General features: G+C 35.1%; 1 protein-coding gene across 1 annotated transcript; it reads right to left on the reverse strand.

Moving 5' to 3' along the window:
* Positions 1-4,299: 4,299 nt before the first annotated feature.
* On the reverse strand, positions 4,300-25,183 carry Chordc1 (cysteine and histidine rich domain containing 1). Its single transcript, XM_076925994.1, has 11 exons — positions 24,905-25,183; positions 21,491-21,540; positions 16,992-17,048; positions 15,920-16,077; positions 13,692-13,795; positions 12,775-12,833; positions 9,469-9,539; positions 8,347-8,452; positions 6,303-6,422; positions 5,771-5,833; positions 4,300-5,553 (listed from the first exon to the last, which is right to left on the reverse strand). The coding sequence occupies exons 1-11, from the start codon at positions 24,966-24,968 to the stop codon at positions 5,410-5,412; spliced, it is 996 nt and encodes a 331-aa protein (XP_076782109.1). The 5' UTR covers positions 24,969-25,183; the 3' UTR covers positions 4,300-5,409.
* Between the last annotated feature and the right edge of the window lie 1,546 nt (positions 25,184-26,729).

The raw sequence follows: 26,729 nt of genomic DNA on the forward strand, positions 1-26,729 counted from the left end.
CCAAATCTAACCGAGTCTCACTATAGAGCTTCCTGAAAGCCTGGGCAACTTGATTTGTGACTCAGAAATCTCTTTGAGAACCAGTCACTTTCAGATCTATTATCTGCCTACTTTGGGCTCTTCCTCTTTTCTCAAATGTCAGAACTATTCAGAATGTTTATTTTCTAATTCCCAATTCAAGATTGTAGTTTCCTGCTATTATTTTATACCTTCCTGCCTCTTTCTCCTATCTACAAATGCCCTGTATCAAATTGATCTAAGATGTGAGTTGTTATTCATGTGAAAAAAAAATGGATACAAAAAGAACTCAACACATGATGTATTTCAAAATAACCAAAACACTAAAGTCCCAGTATATAAAGATGTTTTGAGTAGTGGCTAAAGAGATGGAAATGGTTATTACCTTGATATGATTCATATACTCTAAACATGAATCACCATAATATACTCCAAAAAAACAAATTTAAGAAATTAAAAAATTGTTTTATCTCTGAACTGGAAATTATTTTGTAATCTTAGGTCTCATTTCCAGTTTCTAACTTAATATTTAGAGTTGGGGACCAAGAATTTTCATTTCTTATATGTTTTTATTGATGGGTGATTAATCTAGTCTAGAAATAGTATTCTGACTACCACTGGTCTGACAGGAGAAAGAGGACAAAATCTAATGATCCTTAATTGTTTGGTTCTAACTACCTATTGCTAAACTAGAAATATGTTCTAGGCACTCCAGATTCTGTCACTGTTTTAAATAGATCTTAATGGCTAAACCAAAGGGAAGTTTGCTGCTGTTTGAGTGTAAGTTCTAGCATACACTTTTACAAGGTATGTAACATTGCTTGAATAGTAATGGAAACCATTATGATTTCTTGCATTGAGGACTTTGAGACTTCTTTCAAAGATCTTTAGAGAAACCACAGACTCTAAGAGGTGACAAATCACAAATGATGAGTTTTTAATCGGCTATTAATCAAAACCATCCAGGCAAAATGTCACGTTTTGTGAAATTATTTTCTAACAAAACATAAAATCTGCTACCAGTTTTCCATGCCATGTGCCAGTATTTTTTTAAAAAGTTCTTCATTCACCTGATGAGCAGTACAGAGTATGTCTGGGCAGAGGCAAAACAAAAGGCACGGGCACAGGCGTCAAATTCAGTGTCTGCTGTGTCTGCAATCTTTGCTGAACAGCTTAGTGATTTCAGCTCTGCAAGAGTTTCAACAATGTGATGTGAATCCTTTTACTGACCTGTACTACAGGACAATATACCTCACAGGGTAGCCATGAGCAGTGAGTATGTTCACTGATGTTCTTAAAACAATGCTAGTTCGTTACTGATATATGCTTGTCAAATATGCCAACAGTTAACCAAATATACCAAATATTGCAGCAGAAAATAGGCATTCATTAGTTGGGTCAAAATAAAAATAGCAAAACTAATATGCTGGTAGCAAAAGTACTATGACAAATCATACACATACAGCAGGAATATACTTATCCAATGTCTTTGTTGTAAAGAAGACAGTGTATCAATCTTTGGGAAGTTTTCCTTTTTCCATGTTTAATCACTAGTCTGTAATTAGGAAAATCTTTTTGAAAAGGTTTTTTACAATTTTACAATTTATTCATTTGAATAGTATATTTGCTTGGTGAAAAAGGAGTAACAAATCACACTATTTTAATACGAAATCTTTAAATGACATAAAATGTTTAAAGATCACTAATGAAAATCAAAGTCTTTGGAAGCCCCTTCTTGAAGAATTTCTTCACATCTAAAATCTTCATAAAAACTAAAAAAGATACACACACACACACACACACACACACACACACGTACGTACGTAAAAACCTGGCAAGGTAGGTATTTTAAGAGAATGCTATACACCCAACGAGAAACTATAATTAATTAAAAGGCCCATGAAAGATGAGGTGCATTACAGTTTAAGAATTATATGCAGTCAAGTAAAAACATGACCTTCTACTGATATGAAAGAAATCAGACAGACCAATAAAACCTTTAAAAAAAAAAAAAAAAAAAAAACAGGTTGGACTTAATAGCTCATACTTCAGAGTAAGGCCATAAAACAATACTGAATAAATTAACATAAAGTAAAATAGCCTGCAACAAAACAGTAGCATAAACCAATCCTTACTTTTCAAACTTCAAAAATAGAGCTACTAAAAACAAAAACAAAGTTCGGTCAGGAACTCAAGACAGGAACTTTGAAGAAGGAATTGAAGCAAAGGCCACAGACAGAACAGTGGCTCATGGCTTACTTAGCTTGCTTTCTTAAACCACTGAAGACCACAAATAATGGGCTGAGTACTCTTACATCCATCTTTCATCAAAAAAACTCGCTACAAAACTGTCTACAGGTGGTATCTCTCAATTGAGTCTAGCTTGTGTTAGCTTAACCAACACATAGTTAAATAAATCTTTTCTTAAAAAACAAAAACAAAAACAAAAAACCAACCAACCAACCAAGCAACCAACCAACCAAACCAACCAACCAAAACAAAACAAAACAAAACAAAAACAAAGATAAAACAGAACCAGGGTAATCTTTTAAATAAAAGATTGGAAGCAGTATCTCTCAGGACTCTCTCAGGACTCAAAAATATTTGCAAGAATGTTTTAATGGTTCTCTTCATTCTGATGAAGAACTAATATTAGAAAATCAAACAAATTATATGGAATAAAGACAAAAGTCCGTAAAATAAGATACAAATGTCACAGCTGAATCATTGTACTGACAGTATTTTACTCTAAAAAATTGCAATCAACCTATAAACATCTGATTTCAATTCATGTTTTGTTTACATCACTGGCTTAAGTTTTAAAATAGGTTTCAAGGATTATTACCCTTTAAGGGTTCCAGTAAAATGGTTAAAATTAAACACTCCTACTTTAAAATATTGTATCAAGGTTAATGTCTTAGTTTTATAAAATATCATGTAAGATTTTAACACAGGGAAACAATATACTTATTATAAACAAACTGCACTTTTTTTTTTTTAATTCCACCAGCACAAAGTTATTCCAAAATAAAAGGTTAAGAAAGATTGGTCAACTTAGGATATTACTTCCTTTGTGCAAGCAAAAGCTAGACAAGAAAAACTGCATTTTAAATTTCTCCTAATAAGTTACAATGTGTATAAAATATATCTAGGTTTGATTGTTTTGATGCTATAATAAAAGAAAGGCATATATCTAATAGAAATAAAAGCTAACACGCATTTTTTAAATTAACTTTTTTAAATAAACTGATGGTAAAATATTTTTTAAAAATACTGTTGCTTTAGAGTTTAAGGTAAATTTCACTTAATTTTTATCTGAATGCCATGCAGAAGTTCTGAAACAGCAATTAAATGGTCACAAATGTAACCCCTGCACAACTATGGAAAAAAAAAAAAAAAAAAAAAAAAACCACAGTTGTGCAATCAAGTCTCAACTTAGAAAACTTTACTTGCTCTAAAAGTGACACCCCGGCAAAGTTGTTGCTATTCAAAGGAAAACAAAACCACCTCAATAAGTAAATAATGCAGAAATAATATTCTGAATCAAATTGTTTCAACCTCTTTCCTCAGGTAGTACATAAGATCTCTTTTTCTAAACGAATTCTCTTTTAACTAGAAACTTAGAAACACTATTTGGATCCCAGGTTTTTATTGCCATTTTTCTTTTCTTTTTCTTTTTTTTTTTTTTTAGCATGTTCTTGCTTCATCAAAGCCTGAAGGCTAGATCATTATCTTTTATACTTGTTGTCAGAGGTACATAGTATCTTTAATAGTTATTTGCTAGTAACAGAATGATGATTCATGCAAATAGGTTGCCTGCTGTATCAAAGAGCACAGCATAATTGACTGATATCCATGGAGGCCAGAAAGACCTATATCTTGAAGTATCTAAGTTGCCATGTAGACGCAGGGAATTGAACCCATTAACCAGTGCTCACAAAGGAGCTTTCTCTCCAGGGCCCCATACAGATTCTTTATTAACTAAAACAATACTTTAAATACTTAATAATAAAACTTTGTGAGGATTCCATTAACACCAAAGAGTTTGGGAAATAAGATCTATCTAAGTTTATCTGTGTCATCTACAATTAACAAAACTGAAGTATAACATATAATCATTATATGTGTAAAACTCTTCATGAAATCCTTAAAATAATTCCCAAGAATTAAACTACTACATTAAGTTAACATATAACACTCAACTATTCTAAAATACAGTCTATAATTTTCCTGTAGTATATTACTTTTCTTGTCTTGATCAAAGCACATGACAGAAACAACTCAAGGAAGGTAAGGTTTATTTTGGCTCACGGTTTCAGAGGATACAATCTATAATGGCTGAGGAGGCAGCAGTGGGAGTATAGGACAGAGGTGGTTTATATGTCCTGACTGGATCAGACCAGCAGGAGTGTATAATCCTCAAAGGCTCACCTCTCAATATCCTAAAGGTTTTACAGCCTTCAAAATAGAGCCTTAAGTTGAAAGAACAGCAGTTCAAAAAAAGCCTCCAGGTACATTTCAGATTTAAGCCTCAACACACACCTTAATATATTTCAACAAAGCTACACATTCACAATTTAACAGATACCGTTTTTCATCAGGGAGACAGATATAATCCATAGAGTGTTTAGACTATCAATCAGATACAATTTAGTCAAAACACCATAAAGAGTCTTTTAAATAATCAGGAAAGATATTTTAACATTATTGCTTACTCTTATGATGAATTTTAACCAAACTGATAATTCTATAATCTTAGTTTATTTTCTATAGACTTAAATTATACTGCTTGCCAGGTAATGCAAGTATTGATGCAACTTTCTGAAATTAATTTAACTGCAAACAAATTATAAACTTAGCCAGTACACACAGATGGTTTGACTCCATTGCTTTAAAATTAGTACTACAAAAAAAGTAACCACTGCATAGTGAAAAACAAAGAAAAGTCTTTTCCTTAAACATTTTCAAAAATTAGAGTAACAAAAGTTCATGGGAAGGCCAATTAAATTTTTATATACCACTTTGCTTTCCCATTTAAGGGAAAAAGGAGTTATCAGGATTTAAAAAAAAATCCTTTTTCATTTCCTGCTTATAATAATTTATACTAAAAAATACTGCAATTATACTTATGGATTCTTTCCCTCCCTTCAAGTGTAAGGGCAGCAACTATAGGTCTAGTGAGGAGACTTGAATAATCATATTATGCAACTCAAAAGAAATATAGAGGCACAAAAGTTTAACAGACTTTGGCTTTGAAGAACTTCATGATAACCCCAAAATGGCAGATTAAAAACAACAAAAAGATTAAAAAAGATTACAGCAGCAAGCAACTACTTCACCACACGAACTAACAACTCTAAAATAGACAAGAGATTTCTGTTTCTCCTCTAATCAATCAGCTATATCTTTTTGTTTCTCCTGCTTTTTGGTTGTAGGTAGCTCAAGACTTGCCCACTGCATGGGTTCCGCCTTTCTCATAGTGATCTCGATCTTTGTCGCAGTCATAGTTACGTAACTTCGTTTAACATCAATCACCTACAACACATCAAGAGTAAGACTTAGTATGATGCATTTATTCGTCTCAGAAAAACACACTTGTTTATTCTAATATCAAAATCAAGTTTCTGGGGTCATTTTTATGCAATTTAAGGACCCTGATAGGACATGTTAAGGTTATATTCATGAACTTTACATAAGTATTCTAAAAATGGTTTTAAGCATTAGGAAAAATTGAAGGATTCATAATACTTACACCCCATAGTTTCACATTTTGATGAAATTCTTTCTCTCCTTCAAATACAATGTGTACATTTAACTGAAATAGATAAGTTATTGTCATTATTTTGGTGCTAGGTATTGAAAACATGACCTTAATACTCACTAACCATGCGGTAAAACATTGAACCACACCAAGTCAAGAATAGTAACTGATTAAATTAATACTGAAGGTTTGTGAGACTACGTACTAATTATAAAGACAATTCTGACATTACTCAAGCCATGAGAAAATGCCAAAACTGAGCCCCACCATTTAAGAAAATGATTAATAGGAAAATTAGCTAGAAGGTTCATACTGAGAAACAAGTATGTATTTTTGATACTTATAAGCTACTATATTTCTAGATAACTTTAGAATAAACTCTACTACATGAGTTTCACTTAAAATCCTGTTTCTATGAAAGTCATTTGTGATTTTCTGATCAGAAATAAGAACTTTTGAGAAAACGTTTACATATAAACAATGTGTTTAAGGTTATGTCTATTGAGTTACTTAATATACTTACCAATGTACTATTTGCTTCTACTTGACTGAGTTCTGGCAGTGAATTTTTAGCATACACTGAGATGGTAACTTCACCCCCAGTCTGATGCCAGTCATGTCTACATGGAACAACTTTTTTCCCCTGTAATGTAAAAAAAAAACTCTGTAATGTTAAAAACCACTGCACAATCACTGTTTTCAAAAGAACTAGCTCAGCTAATAAAGGAAAAATTATTTTGCACAACTAAGCACTTCATGCATTCCAGGTAACAACTTCTAAAGGTCCTACTGAGAGGTTTAAACAATAAATTATGATACAAAATATCTTAGTTTATGATGCGAGTACCTTCATTTCTCTAATTTGGCTTTACTTTTTAAAGGTAACACTGTTACAGTCCATTTAGGAGATAATTTTACAAGCCTAACTAAACTTTTATTCCATTTTAATATCCACAGTCCACTAATTATTGTTAAAATCACATTTTGATGACAGAAATGAGAAACGCATTTATATGGTAGGAAACAACATGCGACCTTGAAAGCATGAGAAGCTTATTTTGTATGAACGTTTTGGGGATGCTACAACTGGAAATACGGTTCTGCTGGTATTATGCCTGCTTTTCAAGCACGAAGCCTGAGTTTGGAACATCAGCACCCACATAAAGATGTTCATATGTGTTGGAATGCATCTGTAACCCTAATGCTAGAGGATTGCACACAAGATCCCATAACTGAACCGATGAGCTCTAGGGTCAGGGAAAGACCATATTTCATGGAATACAGTAACCAAATGTGGAACCTTTACACACATGCACACACATATACAAACAAAAATTGTTAGCTAATAACTATTCTTATGAATATTAAATTATCTTGTCCTTTCATATTAACATGCTGATAAAGTCACAACTTACAGAAATCATCTTTTGACTGCTATTATAAAAAGGAGCATTATTCTCTACTGCTATACTATGGTATCAGTCGAATTTCAAAAACAAATGAAAAATTGGTGATGTTTTTTAAGTAAACTGCTCTAAGAAAGAACAAATTAGCCAAAAAATTCAGGGAACTCTAAAATACTTATACTAAAAAAGAAAATGAAAATCACCAGGAACTATACTCTGAAAATTTTTAAACAAAAAGTGAAGCATAATTTATTTTTTAAAATGTAAACTGGTAAGGTTTGACAATAGAGAAAAATGTATAAGTGCACCCCACTTTCTGCTATTAAAATATTTCTGCAAGTTTTATGGTCAGTAAACTATGATTCAAAAGCAACAACAATGAGATACCCAAATACTGAACATCCTTGAGTTAAAGCTCAAGTTTTATGAACTAGAAAGGATCATAAAATGTAATCAATAACAGCATAACACAAAAGATTGTTTATATTAATCATCCTAGTAAAATAATAAGATTTAGCATATAAACCCTTATTTAGCAACAAACTGGCTTTCTTGGTTTTAACTTAAAGGAATTACGTAAGATTTTTGCCCACTAGATAGACTATTTGTGGCTGAATATTTTTGTGGCAAAAGAGAGAGAGAGAGAGAGAGAAGAATCAGTTTTAAATATTGCTTTAGCAACACTAAATTAATAAGAAGTGAATTGAAAAAGGTTGTAAAACTAATTTTTTAAAAAAATGTTTTTTTCTAGGTTTATTTTGTATGGATGAGTGCTTTCTTCCATGTAGTCTGTGTACCACATGCATGCATGGTGCCTAAGGAAGTGGTGTGCCTTGTAGATGTTGCGAACCAAACCCTGGTCCTTTGCAAAAACAAGTGCTCTTAACCCTGAGCCAACTCTCCAGCTCTTGTGAAACTAGTTTTAGTAAGACAAAGATCTTTCAATTTTGACAAGTTTAGGATATTTTTGAAAACTTATATACTCGTATCAAGGATTATTTTGTCAATAGGTATATTGCTGAGATATTGAGCTTAACTACTTTGTACACATGACAATGCTTTACCCTGTAAGAGTTATTTTTTTTAATATACATACATACTAATCTGAAAAATGATTCAGATGAATACAGATCCACATGTAACTTTGAGAAGGTTACTTACTGCATCTTTTTTAGTCCACACATGTTTCCCTTTCGTACAGCCCTCTTGGGCTAAGAATGTATTAAAATCTGAGGTTTTTCTTCTACAACAGCTCCAATATTTCATCCTTTAAATTAGACAATGAATTAAAGCCAGTATTATCATTATAACAAATGTAATTAAGAAATAAAACTCCAACTTTACATATCTTCCAAGTACTTGATACTTAACTGTTAAAATAATACATACTATGGAAACATTTTAAAAACCAGGGTGTTATTCATTGTATTAACTCAGCTTTTGAGTAAATAAAACTATCACAATTCTAGGTCTAGTTTCTCATGAACAATGTACACTTAGTTCCCTCAGGAAGCTACCAAAATGTGGCATGACCAAAGATACTAATATTTACATTTTAATAACACAGTAAAGACCATGGAACAAAGTAGAAACTAGTGTTTCCATACATAATGGACAATCACAAAGAAGGTAAAACCACTACTAACTTCAGACACAACCCTGCACAGGGAACAAAAAATTATCAATCTCCAGGTTAAAAGTCCTGAAGCATGTGGAAACAGTTAAAAAGTCTAATATAGTAAAATTTCTATGTATTAATTGTATATAATTGTATCATAACATAGAAACAAACTATGAATTGAGAGTTAAGAAGAAGCATGGCCTTTCCTGGGTACTGGTGCATTTATTGCTCCATGGCTAAAAAAACTAAGGTCCTAAAACTGAATGTCAGTCAGTCCTTTACACAATGAAAAGTAACTCAGGCTACATGGTAGGACAGCCTGTAAGTGGTTCCACAGGAGGCTAAGGCCTGAGGATCCTGAGGTAGAGGCAGTCCGCATAACCTGTAGGACCCTGCTTTAGACTAAAAATAAAATCAAACAAGTCTAAATAAGAACACACTGCAGAATCACAATGATTACTTAAAAACTGTATCCCTATTGTCCTCCTGTGTTTAATGAAGGCAACTGCACTTGTCCACTTTCCTAAGTTATTATAAGGATTAAACGGTGGCAATGTAGGTAAAATTTTTACTTAACTACATAGCACTGTTTAAAGGTATAAAGGTTTAATTAATGCTTTAATCAATACTATAAATATTTTAATTAGGTATATGTTAGTTACCCCTCATGGAAAATGGGTACTCCAGAATGATATACACAGACTTCTTCTAGACTCTGTAGACCCTCGTATGTCTACAAAACAAAAAAGAAAAACATTAGCTGTTTATCTCACATTTGCATCTTATAATACTTATCTGAAATATTTGTTACCCATAAGACCTTCATAAATACTTAAATAACAGCAGCTATAAGAACACTGTTAAGTTCATCAAGAACTGGAAAATGATCCTCTTTTGGACATGGTTAAACTCTCTTACATCTCTAAAGAAAGCAAACAGAAAGGTAGGCAACTTACTATATAAGATGGTTTTAGCCTTTTCAGCATGAGGTTACACTGATTTATATTCAAGTATTTAAATCTACAGACACATGTTGGAATCAAGGGACTTGTACTCTCACTAGAAACATTATGATTTATATGTACAGTATATTCACTCTGTGTGGGCATTACAAAATAATATGAGAAGTCTAGTCATTTCTGGAAGTTTCAGCAGAATACTGATTTCTTATCCCTACAAATGGTAAAATGAGCTGCAGACCTATATACACATCCATGGTTTGTCTGGAAGATCCGGGCCCCACTGCTGCTGTACGTGAAGGCTCTACAGGTGAATTCACAAAAAGTTATGTTAATAAAACATGGATGCAGCTTGCAGTATATTCTCTATTTTTGTATTTATATAACTAAAGTACAGAAGACCAAAATTTTTGGTTTCATTTTTGTTAAGTACAAAGTGCTAGGAATTTATCTCCTTAAGTATACATGTTAGAATCTAAACTTATAACTGCCACCTAAAAATGTCTCTTTTCTCATCTTATTCAATGGCACCAAATGTACTCAGTTTTCCATGTCTGAATCATTAAGTCTGTCCTCTCTACCTCTATAGTTATCACAAAATCTTGTCAAACTAAATGCAAACATTTATCAGTTTAACCTCATCCATTTCCCACTTCTTAATTTCTCTTCTCTACTGCGTACAATTTTCTGATCACTACCATTCTTCTCAAATTCCTTTCATTAATGACACCATCACAACTTTAGGTGTTTCACACATTTTTCTCTGCATGAGAAAATGAGTATAGCTCAGAAGTATTTCTTAAATAAGTAGAATAACAGAAAAAAACAGACAAACTTCATTGCGTAAAAATTAAAAGTTCCTCTGTTTATCAATGACATCATCAGGTCAGTGCAAATCACACAAATGTCTCTGACAAAGGACTTGCAGCTTTAAGATAGGAAGATTTCCTACAAATAATAATCTTGTGATTATTAAGAAAAAGATGACAAAAAAGTAGGTGAGAGATTACATACATTTAACCTGAGAAGAAAGAACTAGCTAGTCACTTTACAACCAGTGAAGAAAGTAAAAAGCAAGGAAGAAAACTGCACACTCTAGCAGAGTTGCTAGAGGAAAAGCACTGACAAGACTGCCAGTATGTGGACATCAGGCTCGAACCCATGAATACTGACAAGCATATGCCTCCATATCAACTAAAAGTGCACACACATACAATTCCATTTCTAGCTATTAAAGTTACACACTGAAATATTAAGAGTGACATTATTTTAAAAAGTAAGAAGGAAAAATCAACTATCAATTGCAGTGCACTTTAGCAGTAACACTCTCAAAGCACCAAAGCAGGCCAGACCATGGCTATATTCCATAAAAGAAATCTAACAAACATAAGTGCAAAAAGATAAATTAAGAAAGATGACAAGTTTTATTATTCCTTTTACATACCATCAGTAACAAGCAAAAAAGAAATGCTGATAGAAATCTTTGGAAGAAAAATGTCAACTAGTAGTTAATCTGTCCTGCTCAATAGTCTCATGTTCACTTTGAAGGCTCGTAAATTTTAAATAAATTGTCCCCAGGAATCTCAATCCAGGAGAATAGAAGGCCCAAATCCAGTACCAAAATGAGTTTATGGTAGGTGGGACCATATACTGACTGAGACTGCTTCATTATATGTATTTCTAGCCCTTTATTTAAGCCTTAATCTCACTCAGCCAAAATGGACTTTGGGTGGGTGTTGTTGGATCTGTTTCTCTCCCTAATGTGATCACATAAATAAAAGCTTTTAATGCTTTTCACTATTAATATAACTGTTTCAACTAAATTATCAAAGATGGCTGGCTAGACTTGGCTTCTTGGGACATAGGCTGTAACCCTAAGTCCATCAATTACCCAGTTCTTGAATGCTCAACTATTTAAATGATACCATTAATTGTACACATATCACCTGTATGCTAGTCACATAGATAAGCATTCAAAGTACAACAAAAAGCAAACAAAACCGTATTATAATCCTCACCATGAGATGGGGGTAGAAGGAAACAAAATGAGTCACATTAAAGTGCAAGTGTCCTAGACGAGAAAGCATGAGAGGGTAGACAGAGCAGACAGCCAAAGTCTCATGATGTCTAGCCATTCTCTACAGTCAGTCATGTCTCAGCACCTACTCTCCGGAACAACACTACCTTCTTCTTCTTCTACTTATGATACAACTCTCTCCCTAAATTGGCCATGGTGGTACACAACTGTAATCTTGCCACTCAGCTGAGGAAAAGGACTAGAGTTTGAGGGCAGGCTGGGATAGAGTGAGACTTGTTTCAACAAGTAAGACACCTACCTCCCTGAAGCAGATAACGGCTTACCATCAGTTTGAAGTAGCCCCTTGTCCTAGGTTAGGCCTTTCACCATCTTGTCTACTTCTTCACCCACTCCTCTCAGATGACTGCCCAAGCCCCATGACCCTGTCACCTGCTAAGCAGCATATTTCTAAAGCCTCTTTACATGTACAGCTCCCTCTGTGGATAGCTATTGCCAGGTTTATCATTACCCCCTACCCCTCACCTCCGAATTCTTACCTAGTGCTGCTGACAAATCTTACATAAGTAATCTCCAACTGAAACTACAACTGAAACTAGTTGCTAGGTCTACTGTATTTATTTCAGGTCTACCTGAATTAATCATTCAATGGCCTATTTTTATCCTTCTGTTGACATTAGAAAATGCTCCACAGGATGAGATTTTGTTTAATTTGATACTATTATCTTCAGCCCCTGGAACTTGTTGTCTAGCACATCACAAGTGCTTACTAAATGTTAATCAAATTAGATTTATCCCCATCATTCCATCGGATGTTTCTCTTAGAAGTCTTACTGTATTTATAGCCCTAGTTTTCAGCAAATTGCCAAACATGTAAGTAGCACACAATTATTGGCAAACTTTATAGTGAATTGCAGTTCTTTGCTTCAATATTAAAATTTTACTGCATAAATCTGAAGTTTTATAACATATACCTTTGAACACCCTCCATTTTTACAAGAAGTCCCAATCTTAATTTCATCACTGTCTTCTTCTGCAATGAAGAAAAAGAAAGGTAAAATGGAAATAAGAGAAATAAAACTACAATATTAAAATAGTACTTCCACTTTCTTTTAAAAAAGTCTAATTCAAAGAAAAAAAAAATAGAAGAAAACAAATATACATCCTAGCACTTGAAAGACTGAGGCAGATGATGAATTCTGTGTCATCCTAGATCACACAAGCAATATCCAGAACTATTAGAGCTATTGAACAATGTCTTGTCTCAAAACAAAAAGCCTTATACCTACTTTTTGCCTATATGCCCTCAAATAATATACATTATATTTCAGACTACAATGCAGTGATCATCCAATTTTATAAAATCTTATATTCTCTTGTAAAACAGAAATCATGGATAATATTTTTGTCCCTTGATATTATTAGGCAGAGATCAAATGAATAAAAATATTTTATATGATGCACAAAGAAACATTTTAGGTTTTTTTTTTTTTTTGTTTTTCGAGACAGGTTTTTTTCTGTGTACCCCTGGCTATCCTGGAACTCACTCTGTAGACCAGGCTGGCCTCGAACTCAAAAATCCACCTGCCTCTGCCTCCCAAGTGCTGGGATCAAAGGCGTGCACCACCATTGCCCGACACATTTTATTTATTAAAGAAATTTAACTGGTAAAATAATTAAGGGATAGTAAGTTTGCACACAGACATAATCAATGAACCAAATGTTACTTCTATAGTGTTATTAGCATTTGGGAAGAAAGGAAGTTCTCTGCTACAATATGCTACACTTTAAGACAGTGCAATATAGCTATCTCTTTCGACAGAAAATTGCTAAATTATGTCTATTACTTAGACAGAAAATTATGAAAAACAAAGAAAAAATAATGTCTTACCTCTCTTATCTTCTTCATTCCCAGATGACAGCTTAAGTTTATCAAGTGCTTGTTTTAGGGAAGCAGATATTTTTAATTCCAAGTTTGTCATTGGCTCATCTGGGCTAGAGAATTTTGAAGTCTTATTATTATCATTAATAGGCCAAAGTAGTTCTTTGTACTTAAAACTGATAACCTTCAAAATCTTCCATATGAGATGTAAATTATCTGCACATTATTTCTAATTAAAAGTATTTCATAAATGCCACAACCTACCAACATTCTAATTTTTAATAAAATGCTGTATCCATTAAAAAATTAAATTTCAAATATTCATGCCACCATAGCATAAACATACCACTACACAGTGGACTGTAAGAAGAGATAAAGGACTAGGGTTTCAACCTTGGAAAAATGAGTAACTCCCATATAAAGGATGATGGAGTCCCTTTCAGTTCATTCCCAAGCAAAATTCTCAAGAACTAAGTGAAACCAAATTCATCTGTACTAGCTGAAACAATCTACTTATGTGGAGAGTATAGACTTTTCAATTTACATAAAATTCTATGACCGTGTAAACCACCACCATCTTCTAGTACTTCATAATGATTAAAGTTTATACACACACACACACACACACACACACAAATTTGTTTAAGCCTATTCAGTAAAATATTAAGGTTATTAATAAATGTAGCGATAAAAGATCATAGGCTATTCACTCTGCATCTACAATAACTTGTAAAACATTAATGAAATATACTTGAATTTGTAATTCCTGTATCAGACAGAGTTAAAATAAAACATTTAAGTGCTGGAGAGCTAGTTCAGTGGTTTAGAGGACATAGTGTTCTTCCAGGTGATTGGGGTTTGATTCCCAGTACCCATATAGTGGTTCAAAAACTATTTCTAATTCCAGTTTCAGGGGAAGCAGTTGTTGTCCATGGGTACCAGGTATGCAAGCAGTCAAGATACACATGAAGGCAAACATGCCCTCACAGATAAAACACAATAAAAAATTAAAATACATTTACTTTTTCTCATAACCTCTTAAGTAAAGCTTATTATTTCTGTAGTCCATCATTTAAAAAAAATGGTAAAAACTCACACTATCATTAAATTCTAATAGACTCTAGTGAGATGTAACAGACTTAAGATAAACTGTACTATAACAAAATTCTTGTCCTTTTCTGGTATTCATAGGCTAGTGTTTGATAGTCTCTTAAGACTAAAACAATACTGTAGATAGAATAAAAAGAATTTTGATCTTTAATTACAGCCTATACCCCAAAATATTAATGAGCAAATGAATATCAGAAGTCAGGATTCTTATTTTGGGACTATATTATATAATGATCTATAAATTTATTTAAACATAATAAAAGAAAGATTTAGAAACACTACAAATACATAATGTAAATACAAGCTTCAATTGGTTTTGGTGATTTTTCAGGCTTGTACTTAAAAAGAACTCACCTGAGGACCAAATCTGGAGCCCAAATTCTGTATTTATATTTTACAGCCACTATTTAAGTACAGGTTGAAGATCTTGCATTACAGGAGTAAACCCATTAATACAGTGGTTCTCAAGTTGTGGGTCATGACTCCTTTGGGGTGGGGTCAAACAACCCTTTCAAAGGAGTTGCCTAACACCACTGGAAAACATAGATATTTACATTATGATTCATAACAGCTGCAAAATTACAGTTATGAAGTAGCAATGAAATAATTTTATGGTTCGGAGTCCCCGTAACATGAGGAACTATATTAAAATGTCACAACATTAGGAACCACTGCATTGATGCATTTCAAAACATAGTCTGGTTTGAACAGGAGCTCATTAGATCAGAATAATCTAGTTCTACTTCAAGCTGAGCAAAGCAATTTTTAGAGTATTTTGACAGAGAGGGTATCCTAACTCAAATAAATGAAAACTCCCTAAGTACTAATTCTAAATATAAAGTAAGTGACTAGGCCTCTGTGGCTCTTCAATTCAAAATAATTATATAAAAGGACAATTCTTTTACCAAATCTCACCATGCCACCATGAAAATGATATACCAGAAAACAAAGATATACAACTCTCTAACTGTGTGTGCATGCCCTCAAAAATTAAAGGGTTACTACCAAAGGAAAAAACACATACAGTGGACACTGCAAATGTCTTCATATAAAATGTTAAAAGAAAATACCACCCACAAATTCCAGTATGATACTGTCACAAATATAAGTAGCTATACAGATTATACCTTGGCCTTTTTATTGCTTCTACTGGTTTAGGGGCTTGAATGATGTGCTCCTGAAATTTGGGTTTTAATTCCGATAGTTCCTTCTTCTCAGTAGTCTTGACTTCAGGTTTGACTGGTTCAGGTGGCTTCTCACTATTATGCCTACCTTTTGTACAGCCCTGTTAGTAAAAGACATGAACAGTTATGCTATGACCTATTTTATGTATGTATGTTTGTATTTTGGGTGTTTTAAAAGCCTTTTCTAATTATTTATACATGCCAAAGCTTTTTACTGAAAAAGGTCTCAGCCTGCCATATCAGTTGCTAAAGTGCTTGTCTAGCATGTACAAAGCCCTGGGTTCGACCTCCAACACTACTAAGCCTGGCATGGTGCCACCTCTAATCTTAGCACTTGTATTTGAAGGCAGGAAGATTAGGAGTTCAACGTCATCCCTGGCTATACTTGGGCTGCATAAGACCCTGCTTGACGTAACATAAAACAATCTGAGCTTCCCCTTTCCTATTAAGTTGAAATATGACCTTAACCCAAATAACTTATTAAAACTTATTTCTCATCTACAACACTGAAATGATTGTTCTTTCTTGTTGCCACTTAAAACATTGATGTCTTGATAACATTGACTGCCTCAATTGAGAATTTTTTTTGTTTTTTATTTATATACTTTACATCCCAATTATCAGCCTCCCCTCTCCTCCCAGTACCCCCTTAACCAGATCTTTCCCCCATTCCTCCTCCTCATCCCCTTACACACTACACCCTGCCCCTCCCCAGCACATCAAGTCATTACAGTACTAGGAGCATCTGCTCCAATCACTGCCTGCCTACAAATTCCTTCCTGATGTTCTCTTCAAGAACACCAAAATCAAGGACATAAAATGACAAGTGAATAGTTAACATAATAAAAGCTTAATTCTCTAAGGTAAAGATTTTAGACGTTATGGAGGACATGTAGCCCCTTTAGAAAGCCTGATATTTGAGACAATGGATATCAGTTATCTGACTGTATGATCTAGAGCCTCCAGGAACATTTACTCTTAGAAAATCAATACAAAAGAATAAACTCATACTTACTACAATGCTTAAGAAGTCAGAAAAATCAGTTGTTCTTCTCTTACAGCAAGACCAACCCTATAAACAAGGAAAAACAACAAACCAAAAAAACCTTAAAACTGTTTTGCACTTATTTCCTTGAATCCTGAAATTACATACACACCAGTTCAGCTTTTGTAAGCTGTTACCAAATTACACAAAGTGATTTTGTTTTTTAAAAAATAAACTATTACTTCCTTAAAATAGAAAATCAGAAGCTACTTTTAAGAATAGTATCTGAATTTTTGAAAACAAAGGGTTTTTTTTTTTTAACACCATCTACTAGATGAGGGATGTAACTCACTAGAAGAGCTCTTGCCAGTATACACAAGACCCCATGTTCAATTTCCCACACCCTTTCTATTATTATGTATTTAAGGGATCTGAGGAATAAGGTGATTTACTTGGGCAAAAAAATCTACTAAGTAACAATTATAGTACTTTAGTTTCTAAAGTAAACTAACCTTATAGCTAGAAGCAGAGCAGACAAAAGCAACTGAGGTAAGTGCAGTTTTAACAAACTATCAAGGGAACTACTTCGGAACTAAAAATAACTGAAAGACACCTTCAGGAAGCTGTTCATAATAAACTATGTAAAGTGTCTGTTTTTTGGGTGAAATGATGAGACCACTGGTATAGCACCAGATATAGAAAAAAATGAAGGCCAGAAGAAAGGCCAAACAACCTCTTAATGAGACCAGAATACAGTGAAAGAACCATTCCACTTCTAAATTGAAGTATTTTTATTCCCCTCATTTTTGCAGTTGTATTAGTGTTTACTTAGTCAGTTCACTGTGTGTTCAGGTGTGTATCCTCTTATTTCTTTCCAACTAACATTTTGAGACAAAGCTTCTCAGAACCTAGAACTTGATAGTTCATCTAGACCGGCTTTGCAGAGAGGCCCAAGGACCAGTTTTTTTCTATCCTGTGGTATATATGTAGGTGCTAGAGAATCAAATTTAGGTTGTCCTCTTGCTGAGAGGGCAAGTGCTGTCACTGACAATAATTCACCAGAGTCTTTCTGTTTGTCTGTATTCTATAAATATGTACTGCAAACCTTGGCATTCCAAGCTGCTGGATTCCATGACTGGTAAATTTCAGGTAATACAAGAATTATACAGCTTGCTAGTTTCATATTTAACCAAATGAGTAGTTATATTTATATTAACAACAAAACCATTTTAATATCATAAGGTGACTATTCGGAGAACAAGTTCTGTTTATGTTAATATTCAAGGAAAGATAGTGTAATCTGATGTTCACAAATTTATCCTGTTTTAAAAATGTGTAAGTCACTGAGAACTTACATACCTCGTATTAATCATAAAGGGTTTTTTTTTTTTTTTTTTTTAAGGTAACATTGAATATTTGGTCAGAAAAACAAACAAAAAACTTCACAAATAAGAAAAACCATTCTGCTTTCAAGAACATGATATAGCTGTCTCCTTAGAGGTCTGCCAAAGACTAACACATTCAGAGGACAATGCTCACAGTTAACCCCTGATATGATTAAGGGTTTCCCAATGGAGAACTTAGAGATAAGACTGAAGGAGCAGAAAGGATTTGTGACCCCCCAGGAGGAAAGCAACAATACCAAACAACCAGAGCTCCCTAGGGTCTAAACCACCAGCCTGGGAGCACATAGGGAGGGACCCATGACTCCATCTGTATATGTAGGGGAGGATGGCCTTGCTGAGCATAGGTGGGAGAGGAGTTTCTTGGTCCCATAAAAAACGAACACAGAGTGCGGTGGGGGAGGAATGCGAGGGTGGAGAGGGGGTAGTTGGGGGGGGTAGGTGTGGGCACTGCCTCATAGAAGCATGAGGAGGGGGGATGGGATAGGAGGTTTCTGGGTAGTAGGAGGAAGTGGGGTAAGGGGATAAAATCTGAAAGTTAAATATAATACCCAATTAAAAAAAAGAGAGATGAAAAAAGGAAAAAAAGAGGAAAAAGAGAGAAAAAAAGGAAAAAAGAAAGAAAAAAAAAAGAAAAATAGGAGATTTAATAACACAAAGAGAAGGATTTAAAATTTAGGAGGCAGTTTATGTTAATGGAAACAGCATCATAGAAACTGGAAAATCACACCCTCATAGAAGCACAAGGAGGGGGGATGGGATAAGTGGTTCCTGAGTGGTGGGAAGAATGGATAAGGGGATAAAATTTGAAATGTAAATATTACAACCAATTTTAAAAAGGGGAAAAAAAAGTTGTTAGAACCAGCATCTTTAAAATAATGTCAGCCCTCTAGGAAAAAAATTTTTTTCTTGATACTAAAACTTGTTCTGAGAAGTGTATATTGCAGAATACACAGCCTTGGTGTATCTACTCATCAAGAATACTGAGCAGACCTGCCCAAACCTCCGATGTCCTGGAATTCCATCTGGATGCAGTGAAGACACAGCATCAGAGGCTTATCAATTTACTCTTCCCCCCAACCCTCTTCTAATATCTCAACGCCCATAATCAGCTTGAAGAAGTTAAAGAAGAGTCAGCGTCCCTATTCCCTGGGCTTGGGGACTAAAGTGGGTAATACTGGTCTGTCTTTCTAGGGAAAAGTAGTGGTTTTGTTGGAACAGGGAGGATTAGCTAGGACTTATTGCATAGCCATAACCTATTGGTAGAAATCTGTATAATTAATATCAAGATGAAGCTATAATTTCTTAAATGGTACAAAATTTACTTTGATTTCAAATTTAAGGTTTTCATTGGTACGAGCTTCTTATTGATATAAAAGTGAGATGATATTGATACTCTCATGGGCATTGTGCCTGTATAACACATTTAGGAACACAAGGCTTAGACCCAGTCCTTCTTTAACTTTTTTAACTGATTTGGGACGGTTAGCCTATGAGTTAAGGGCCTATAGCAAATTCATGGCTTTGAGTTTATTGTTAGGGGTGTTTTCCATATTTTATTTAGAAATAGCTGAGAGGAGTTAACGAACAACAGTCCAGGTTACCTTACATGGATAGTTGGTTTTCAAAATGTCAGAAGTCCATAGAATTGCCGTTACAAATATTTCTATATTAATGTTCATTTTGATTAGAGACCTGTCTTCTCCTGACAGCTTCCTGTCGTGGATTCTAAGAAGAAATTGAGCATCTTTGGAGTTACTCCAGTTGTGTGGTGACAGCCACTAGGCAAGAATTGCCTCTTTCCATCTACAGACAAATTACTGTCCAGAAAAGGACACACTTGCAGAATAGTCGACTGATTATATCTGTCTAGACAGAGTAATCAGCCCTTAATAACCCTGCATCACTAAGGTCTGTCAGATGATTCTGGGCCAGAAGGCTGAAGATCGGATGCTCCAACGTTCTGCAGTATAGGGGCTGTCCAGGTGTTCAGAGGTCTCTATAAATTGGCTATGTTTTAGAAGCTATGCTTTGTGCTTCCCATAATTTCAGTTAACTCAGTGATTCTGGATTTCTGATGGGGTTGAAGACCTATAGTCTCATAGCCAATCCTGGCCATTTACTTTGAGAGAAAAGATCTGAGTGGAAGATTTTCAGCTGACATATATTCTAAAGCCAAGAAAAAAAAGCCAGGTTTAAAACTAAGTGTTTTAGTTAGGATAGATGACAGAAGTTCTGGTTAGTCAACAAAATGATGGACTGGATATTAGGACTATCTTATACCTCACTGGTACAATTAGGAATAATTATGCTCTAATGGTAGTTTGAGAGAAAAGTTTTATTTTAGCAGGAAGGGTGATATGTAGGAGGAGCTAAGGGGGAAGGAGTACCCAGAGGAAAAGATGGAGTAAGGAGAGAAGATGAAGGAGAGGAGAAGCTAGGTGATGAGAGAGAGAAAGAGGGGGGGGGGGGGCATGAAGGCAGATGTTCACATGTCTCCACCAGTCAAAGATAGTATATCTAGGTTGGGTATTGGGTTACACTTCTGATTGAGCATTACCAAACTTATAAAGCCTCTGATTAACATTTAAAAAAAATTGTATAAAAGCAAAAAGGAAAAGGGGGCATGGGATAGGGGTTTTCTAGGGAGGGGAAATGGGATGGCATCTGAAATGTAAATAAAATATAAAAAAGAAAAACCATTCTATCATTTCTCTGATTCTTCAGCTTGCTAAGGCAATAAAGGAGAAAATATGGTATCATATTTCCAGTAAACTACTCTAACTAAATGTGTATAACCACTCCTAACACCCAGAGGAGGCCTTTCTTGTTAGTCACAGTGACAGAATAAAGACTGAGACCAATATGCCTGCTTTTATTCAACTTCAAACTTAGGAAGGGAATAAATCATTAGGAAAGTGGGTTGGAATGTAATAAAATAACCTTATAACTGGAAACTTTATAACTGGAAAATATCTCTGTCAGCTCTGTCTTTAGACAATCTCCTTAAAGTACCCCAAAATGGTCATTAAGAAAAACTAACAAGCTGGGGGGAAAAAAGGTTTTATTACATCTTTAAGTTTATTATGCAAATACAAAGAAATTGAAAAGGTATCTTCTTCCTACCTTTAGGGCATCATGAAAGACAGGAACACCTGGGTGGTATGTGCAAGCGTCTGTTCAAAAACAAAAGGAAAATTACACAGCTCCTTATAAAAACAAGTTATACATCACTTCTTCCGTCAGGTGTTAGGGTTTCAACCTTTTTCCAAATGCATGCAATTACTCCTTAAAACTTATTAATTCCTTGTATTAAAAATAGTTAGTTAAATCTCTAAGAGTATGAAACATGGACAAAGCTAACCCAGAACTGTTTTAAGGATAACGTTCAGAAATACTCTGTATCAGTGGTTCTTACCCTTCGTAATGCTGTGACCCTTATGTTGAGGTGGGCTCCAACTATAAAATTATTTTGGTTGCCACTTCATAACTGCAATTTTGCTACAATTACAACTGCTCTATATTCTTTTATTTTTGTAGTAAAATTTGTTCACTAATATAATTTTCAATACTAGTGACTCTGGCAGTACTTATTTTTTATTCTCTAAAAATCTCATATATGTAGGTATCTCAGTCATACCCAACTCTCTCACCTGCTATGCCACCTACACCCACCAACCTATCTCTGTCCTATTGAACTTCATGTCCACTAGTTCCAGTTAGTGCTGCTTGTATGAGTAGTCACCTGGCTAGTCATTCCCTTGTAGCAAAGTAACTCCTTCTCCAGCAGCCACCAACTGCCAGCAGAGCCTCAGCTTAGCATGAGGGATCATGGACCCCTTCCCACACTGTGCTAGTTTGAAACAAGCTAACAGCACAGTCTCAGCTCTCCTCCCCATCTTCTGTTTGGCTTTCTCTTTTCAGGAAAACAGCAAACTGAAGTATACTTATAAAACTATCCATACAAGTTTCCCAAGAAATTCTCTAAAAAGAGAGTTTGTAAAAAAAAAAAAAAAAAAAAAACACCCTCAACATTTTAGTAACTACTGTAATATCTAATTGCTAAATTAGCATTCCTTACCAATTCTTAGATACAAACCATAGATTTCTACAGTCTTTTTCATTGCTGCTATTGATCACTTTGTATTTCCTGTCTCTGTCCACATTACAGAATAAAAATTTTAAATTATTTAGTTCTTATACAAAATACATTTATTACTGCTAGCAATGGGGAGTGTTTTGTTTCAAACAATCAGATAACAGACTCACTTATTACCTGGCAACACAGTGTCATGAGGGTAGAGAAAGGAGGTTTCATTTCTCTATAAATAACTTACTTCACTCAACCTTCCAAGTTTAATTCCCTACAATCCAATTCCTGGTGTTGCCTTGAAATTTCTCTACCCTCTGTTACTAGGTTAATATTACTTTCTTAGTAAGTGCTAGCTATGTATACAAAATAGTAGTTGATGCAATGGAACAAAAACAGGCTACTGATTATGTACAATAGAGTTAGAATACAGAAATTCAGAATGAAAATGTGTATGCACAAAGATATGAAGTTGAGAAGGAATCATTAAAACTGAATTTAATGTACAGTCACTACCACAGTATACAATGTATAAACACAGCCAAGTGTAAAACAGTCCAGGATGTCAGGAACAGCTAAGTCTTCACAGAGTAACTGGCAAGAATGAAATGGGAAAAATCACTGTTTTCAAAAGAAAATGACAATTAGATAGACATTTCTTCTCTAGCATTTATAACATTTAACAGTTTTGCTGAAATTCATATGTACTGATGGGAAGTGATAACACATTAGTTAAGTTTTAAGGCTTTTTTTTTTTTAACACAAGTTTAGCTGAAATTTTCACTTGTCACTCATAATTGCTGTGCTGTTTGTAAAAGTTTGTCTACTTTAGCTGCTTAACACATGCAAATTACAATTCACATTTCTTTTTAACATGTACTTGAATTACAAACTAAAATGTCCTATCATCTTGAAAAGAGTCTAATTTTTATATACAGAAAAACAAAGCAACTAACTTAAAAAGACATGAAATAAGGCAGTAAGCCTGGAAAGTATACCATATCACCAAAGAACAGGAAGACTGGATACAGACTGGCAGCTTCTTATAGGTAACACATCTATCACTGTACTCCAGAACATATTGGTACCTTCAACACTAATCTTTTAATTTGTAATTTTAATGTTTAAAGTCAAATGTTTCCCATTCTAAAAAACTTTCTCCTAAATCCAGTGTTATCACCTGCCATTCATTCAACGAATTTACCTGGCATTTATCCCTACTTTCTAAAACATTTCCCACTTTGGCTAGTTGACTTGAGTTCCCGAGACACACTGAAGCTGTTAATAGTCCTAAATTGTTGACTGTTTACTTATTCGTGGTTTTTCTACCTTCTTGTTCCATTTCTCTCCCTGTCTCTCTCACACTCACACACAGAGAGACAAACTTCCAACAAGCTGATTGAGAGACAGACACAGAGAGAAAAACTTCCAACAACAAACTGGTGTCTCTCCTGAACTTTGGATGGGAATCTAGTACCCTAAAAACACTGCCTCATGCTACAAGGCATCAATGTATTCAATACTGAAGTAGAATATGCACATATCATTATGGTTTAACATGTGCTCATACATTGGCTGCACCTTTCCCTTTAAATCCTATCCCCGTCGTCTTATTTTGAAAGAAGTTACCAGTTTACTTGTGTACCAAGATCACTAACTAAGGGATTGGTTTTAACCTTTTTCACAAAGCTGAATTGTGTTACTACCATGTGGTGTTCCGGTCTGCGATGAGATACTTCAGTGTGGTTTATTTATATTATGAATATTCTATATGACTATGAATGCATATAAAGAGCAGACTATCCATACTAGATGAATCTGAGAGAAATGTTGTTTATTCCCGCAACAGCCCAGTAATCTGCATAAAAATTCCACTCACTAATGAGATTCACTCACACCTCTGGTTTCACCCAGCACAGGTGCTTGCTTTCACTGTGCATTCTAAATTAGACCACACTAGTTTTTGGAACACCACTCGAGGCTCATTTTATGCTGGAATGGCGTAGTTTAAAGCTGCAGGCCCCAGCAAAAGTATGCCGAAAACGTTATTGTGGAACGGATGTGTAAGTCATTTCCGCAGCACGGTTATTTAAAAAAGCAAGCAATTTGACAAGTGACAATATGCTTTTCACTAGTACTTAAACGCAACAAGAAGTCTAATACAGGAATGGTCCACTGTGCACCTCTAATTATACCTCTCACACCCAGGAATCACGGCGGTGACGAAGTGTAAACCGGGTTCGGATAGCCCCAGAATTGAGGAAGTGCAGGGGATGCCCACTGAGTAATGAGGGGCACCAGGGGCACCGAAGCGCCCGGCTCTAGACTCCCGGAGAGGGGTGAGAGACCAGGGACGCTCCCGGGGACAGCATGAGGTGAAGACAGGTGAAGGGGGCCAGAGGTCGGGAGAGGGAGGCCGGCAGAAGGCTGCCGGTCACGCTCCTCCTTACCGTCCGCGTTGGCCTCAGGGTCGAAACGCTGGCCACAGCCGCGGTTGTAACACAGGAGCGCCATTCCGTTTTCCCGGCGAAAACCGCACCACCAGGGACTAGAAGTGAATCACCACGGCAATCACCAGCACTACTGTTGAGACTGCAGCTAGCTTCCGGAAGCCGCCGGTACCGCTTCAGGAATTTTCCCGAACGTTCCGGTTGCACAGGCGCAGAAGAGACGGGAAGAGGGGCCAGAGCCCGGCGGTGAATAGATTTTCTGCCGGACTCCCACAAGTGAGCACAGTGGGGTGAACCCGGACAGTTATGGATGAGACGCCCACAGGCGGAAGCGGAAGACTCGGCGAATCGCGCACGCTTTGTGCTCACCCCGCCCCCCGCCTTCCCCTCTCTGCCTTCTCCCCACTCCTCGGTGCCCCATTCAATCCGGGTGCTGTGTGCTGGGCAGCGCGCCAAGTTCTCCGCGCAGCCGCAGTCGTTTGGAGGAGTGTGACTGAGGGATGAGAACCGCCCCTTTTGCGGTTCCTTGGTCCTGGTTTTTGCAGCCTAGGATTGCTTCAGTTATCTAGAATTGAGGTTAAGTCGTTTTAAAAAGACAGGACTTTAGAATGAGCAAAATTATGTTTTGAGTGCAGTCCTAGAGTCAATCGCAATTCTAAATTGAAATGTCACGTTAGTCATCACTTCACCTACTATTAAGTCTTTCCTTCGGCCTTGTACAATTTTTAGTGTGCAAAACACATTATTACATAAATAGGCAACTTGCAAACGGTATTATCCTCAGCACATACTTTCTATATGATGCTTTTGAAATAGCAAACAGTCTTGATGACGGAAAATATCTGTACTTTTCCAGTGATTCCAAGTTTATTAATGAAGATCTGCTCACAACCTTCCTATTCCAATAATAAAAGAATTCTTATTTTCCGTATGCCTTTTATGCCTAGAAATATCAAGTTTATGTGTTACTACAACATAAAAATAAAATATTTATTTAAGCTAATAGGATTTTTATTTTATATCATTGTTATGTCATTTATAGTCATTGTTATGAATGATGGAATGTACTGAATTCTGTCATTTTCACTTTCTTCTATAATCTCACCAGTTTAATTGTGCCCAAGTCAATAATCAATTTACTGCATATTGTTCCCCTCCCCTACTTTGGAAGTAGCTAATACTGTGTAAAGGGCATAAGCTTTTTAAATACTAATAAGTTTTAAAAAGACTATATATTGCCAACTGATCTCTAAAAGGTGGTATCAACTTTCAATTTAGCCATGGATAGCTACTATAATCGACCATAGAAATTAATCATAAATAATAAGTGGATAAAAACTCTAATTTTTTAAATTAGGGCCAGTTCCAACATTGCATATCAGTGTCACAACATCATTAATAGGATTATTAGATGAGTCTGTTAAGCAGGCTTACCATTTAGTGTCAGTTCTTTTTTTACTGATACAAATTTACACTCAGAAAATAATTTCTTATAGTATATAAATTTGAAAAATACAAAAATATGGTAACAAAATGAGCAATTCTACCACTCAGCAATAACGATAGAATTGCTAAAATAACTGATAAATTTATCTTCATTATTCACACAAAGTATTTATACTTATAGACTTTAAAACAAAACACCAAGGGGTACCAAGATGGCCCAGTGAGTAAGGATGCTGCCAAGCCTCAGGACCCGAATTAGATCCCTGAGACACAAATTGTAGAACAGAATTGACTGCTTCCAGTTTTCTTCTGACCTCCAAACATATTCTGCAATGTGCACATGGGTCATGAACATATGCCACAAACAAATATATGTGAT

The sequence above is a fragment of the Arvicanthis niloticus genome, chromosome 27 (genome assembly GCF_011762505.2).
Source record: "Arvicanthis niloticus isolate mArvNil1 chromosome 27, mArvNil1.pat.X, whole genome shotgun sequence".
NCBI classification, from domain to species: domain Eukaryota; kingdom Metazoa; phylum Chordata; class Mammalia; order Rodentia; family Muridae; genus Arvicanthis; species Arvicanthis niloticus.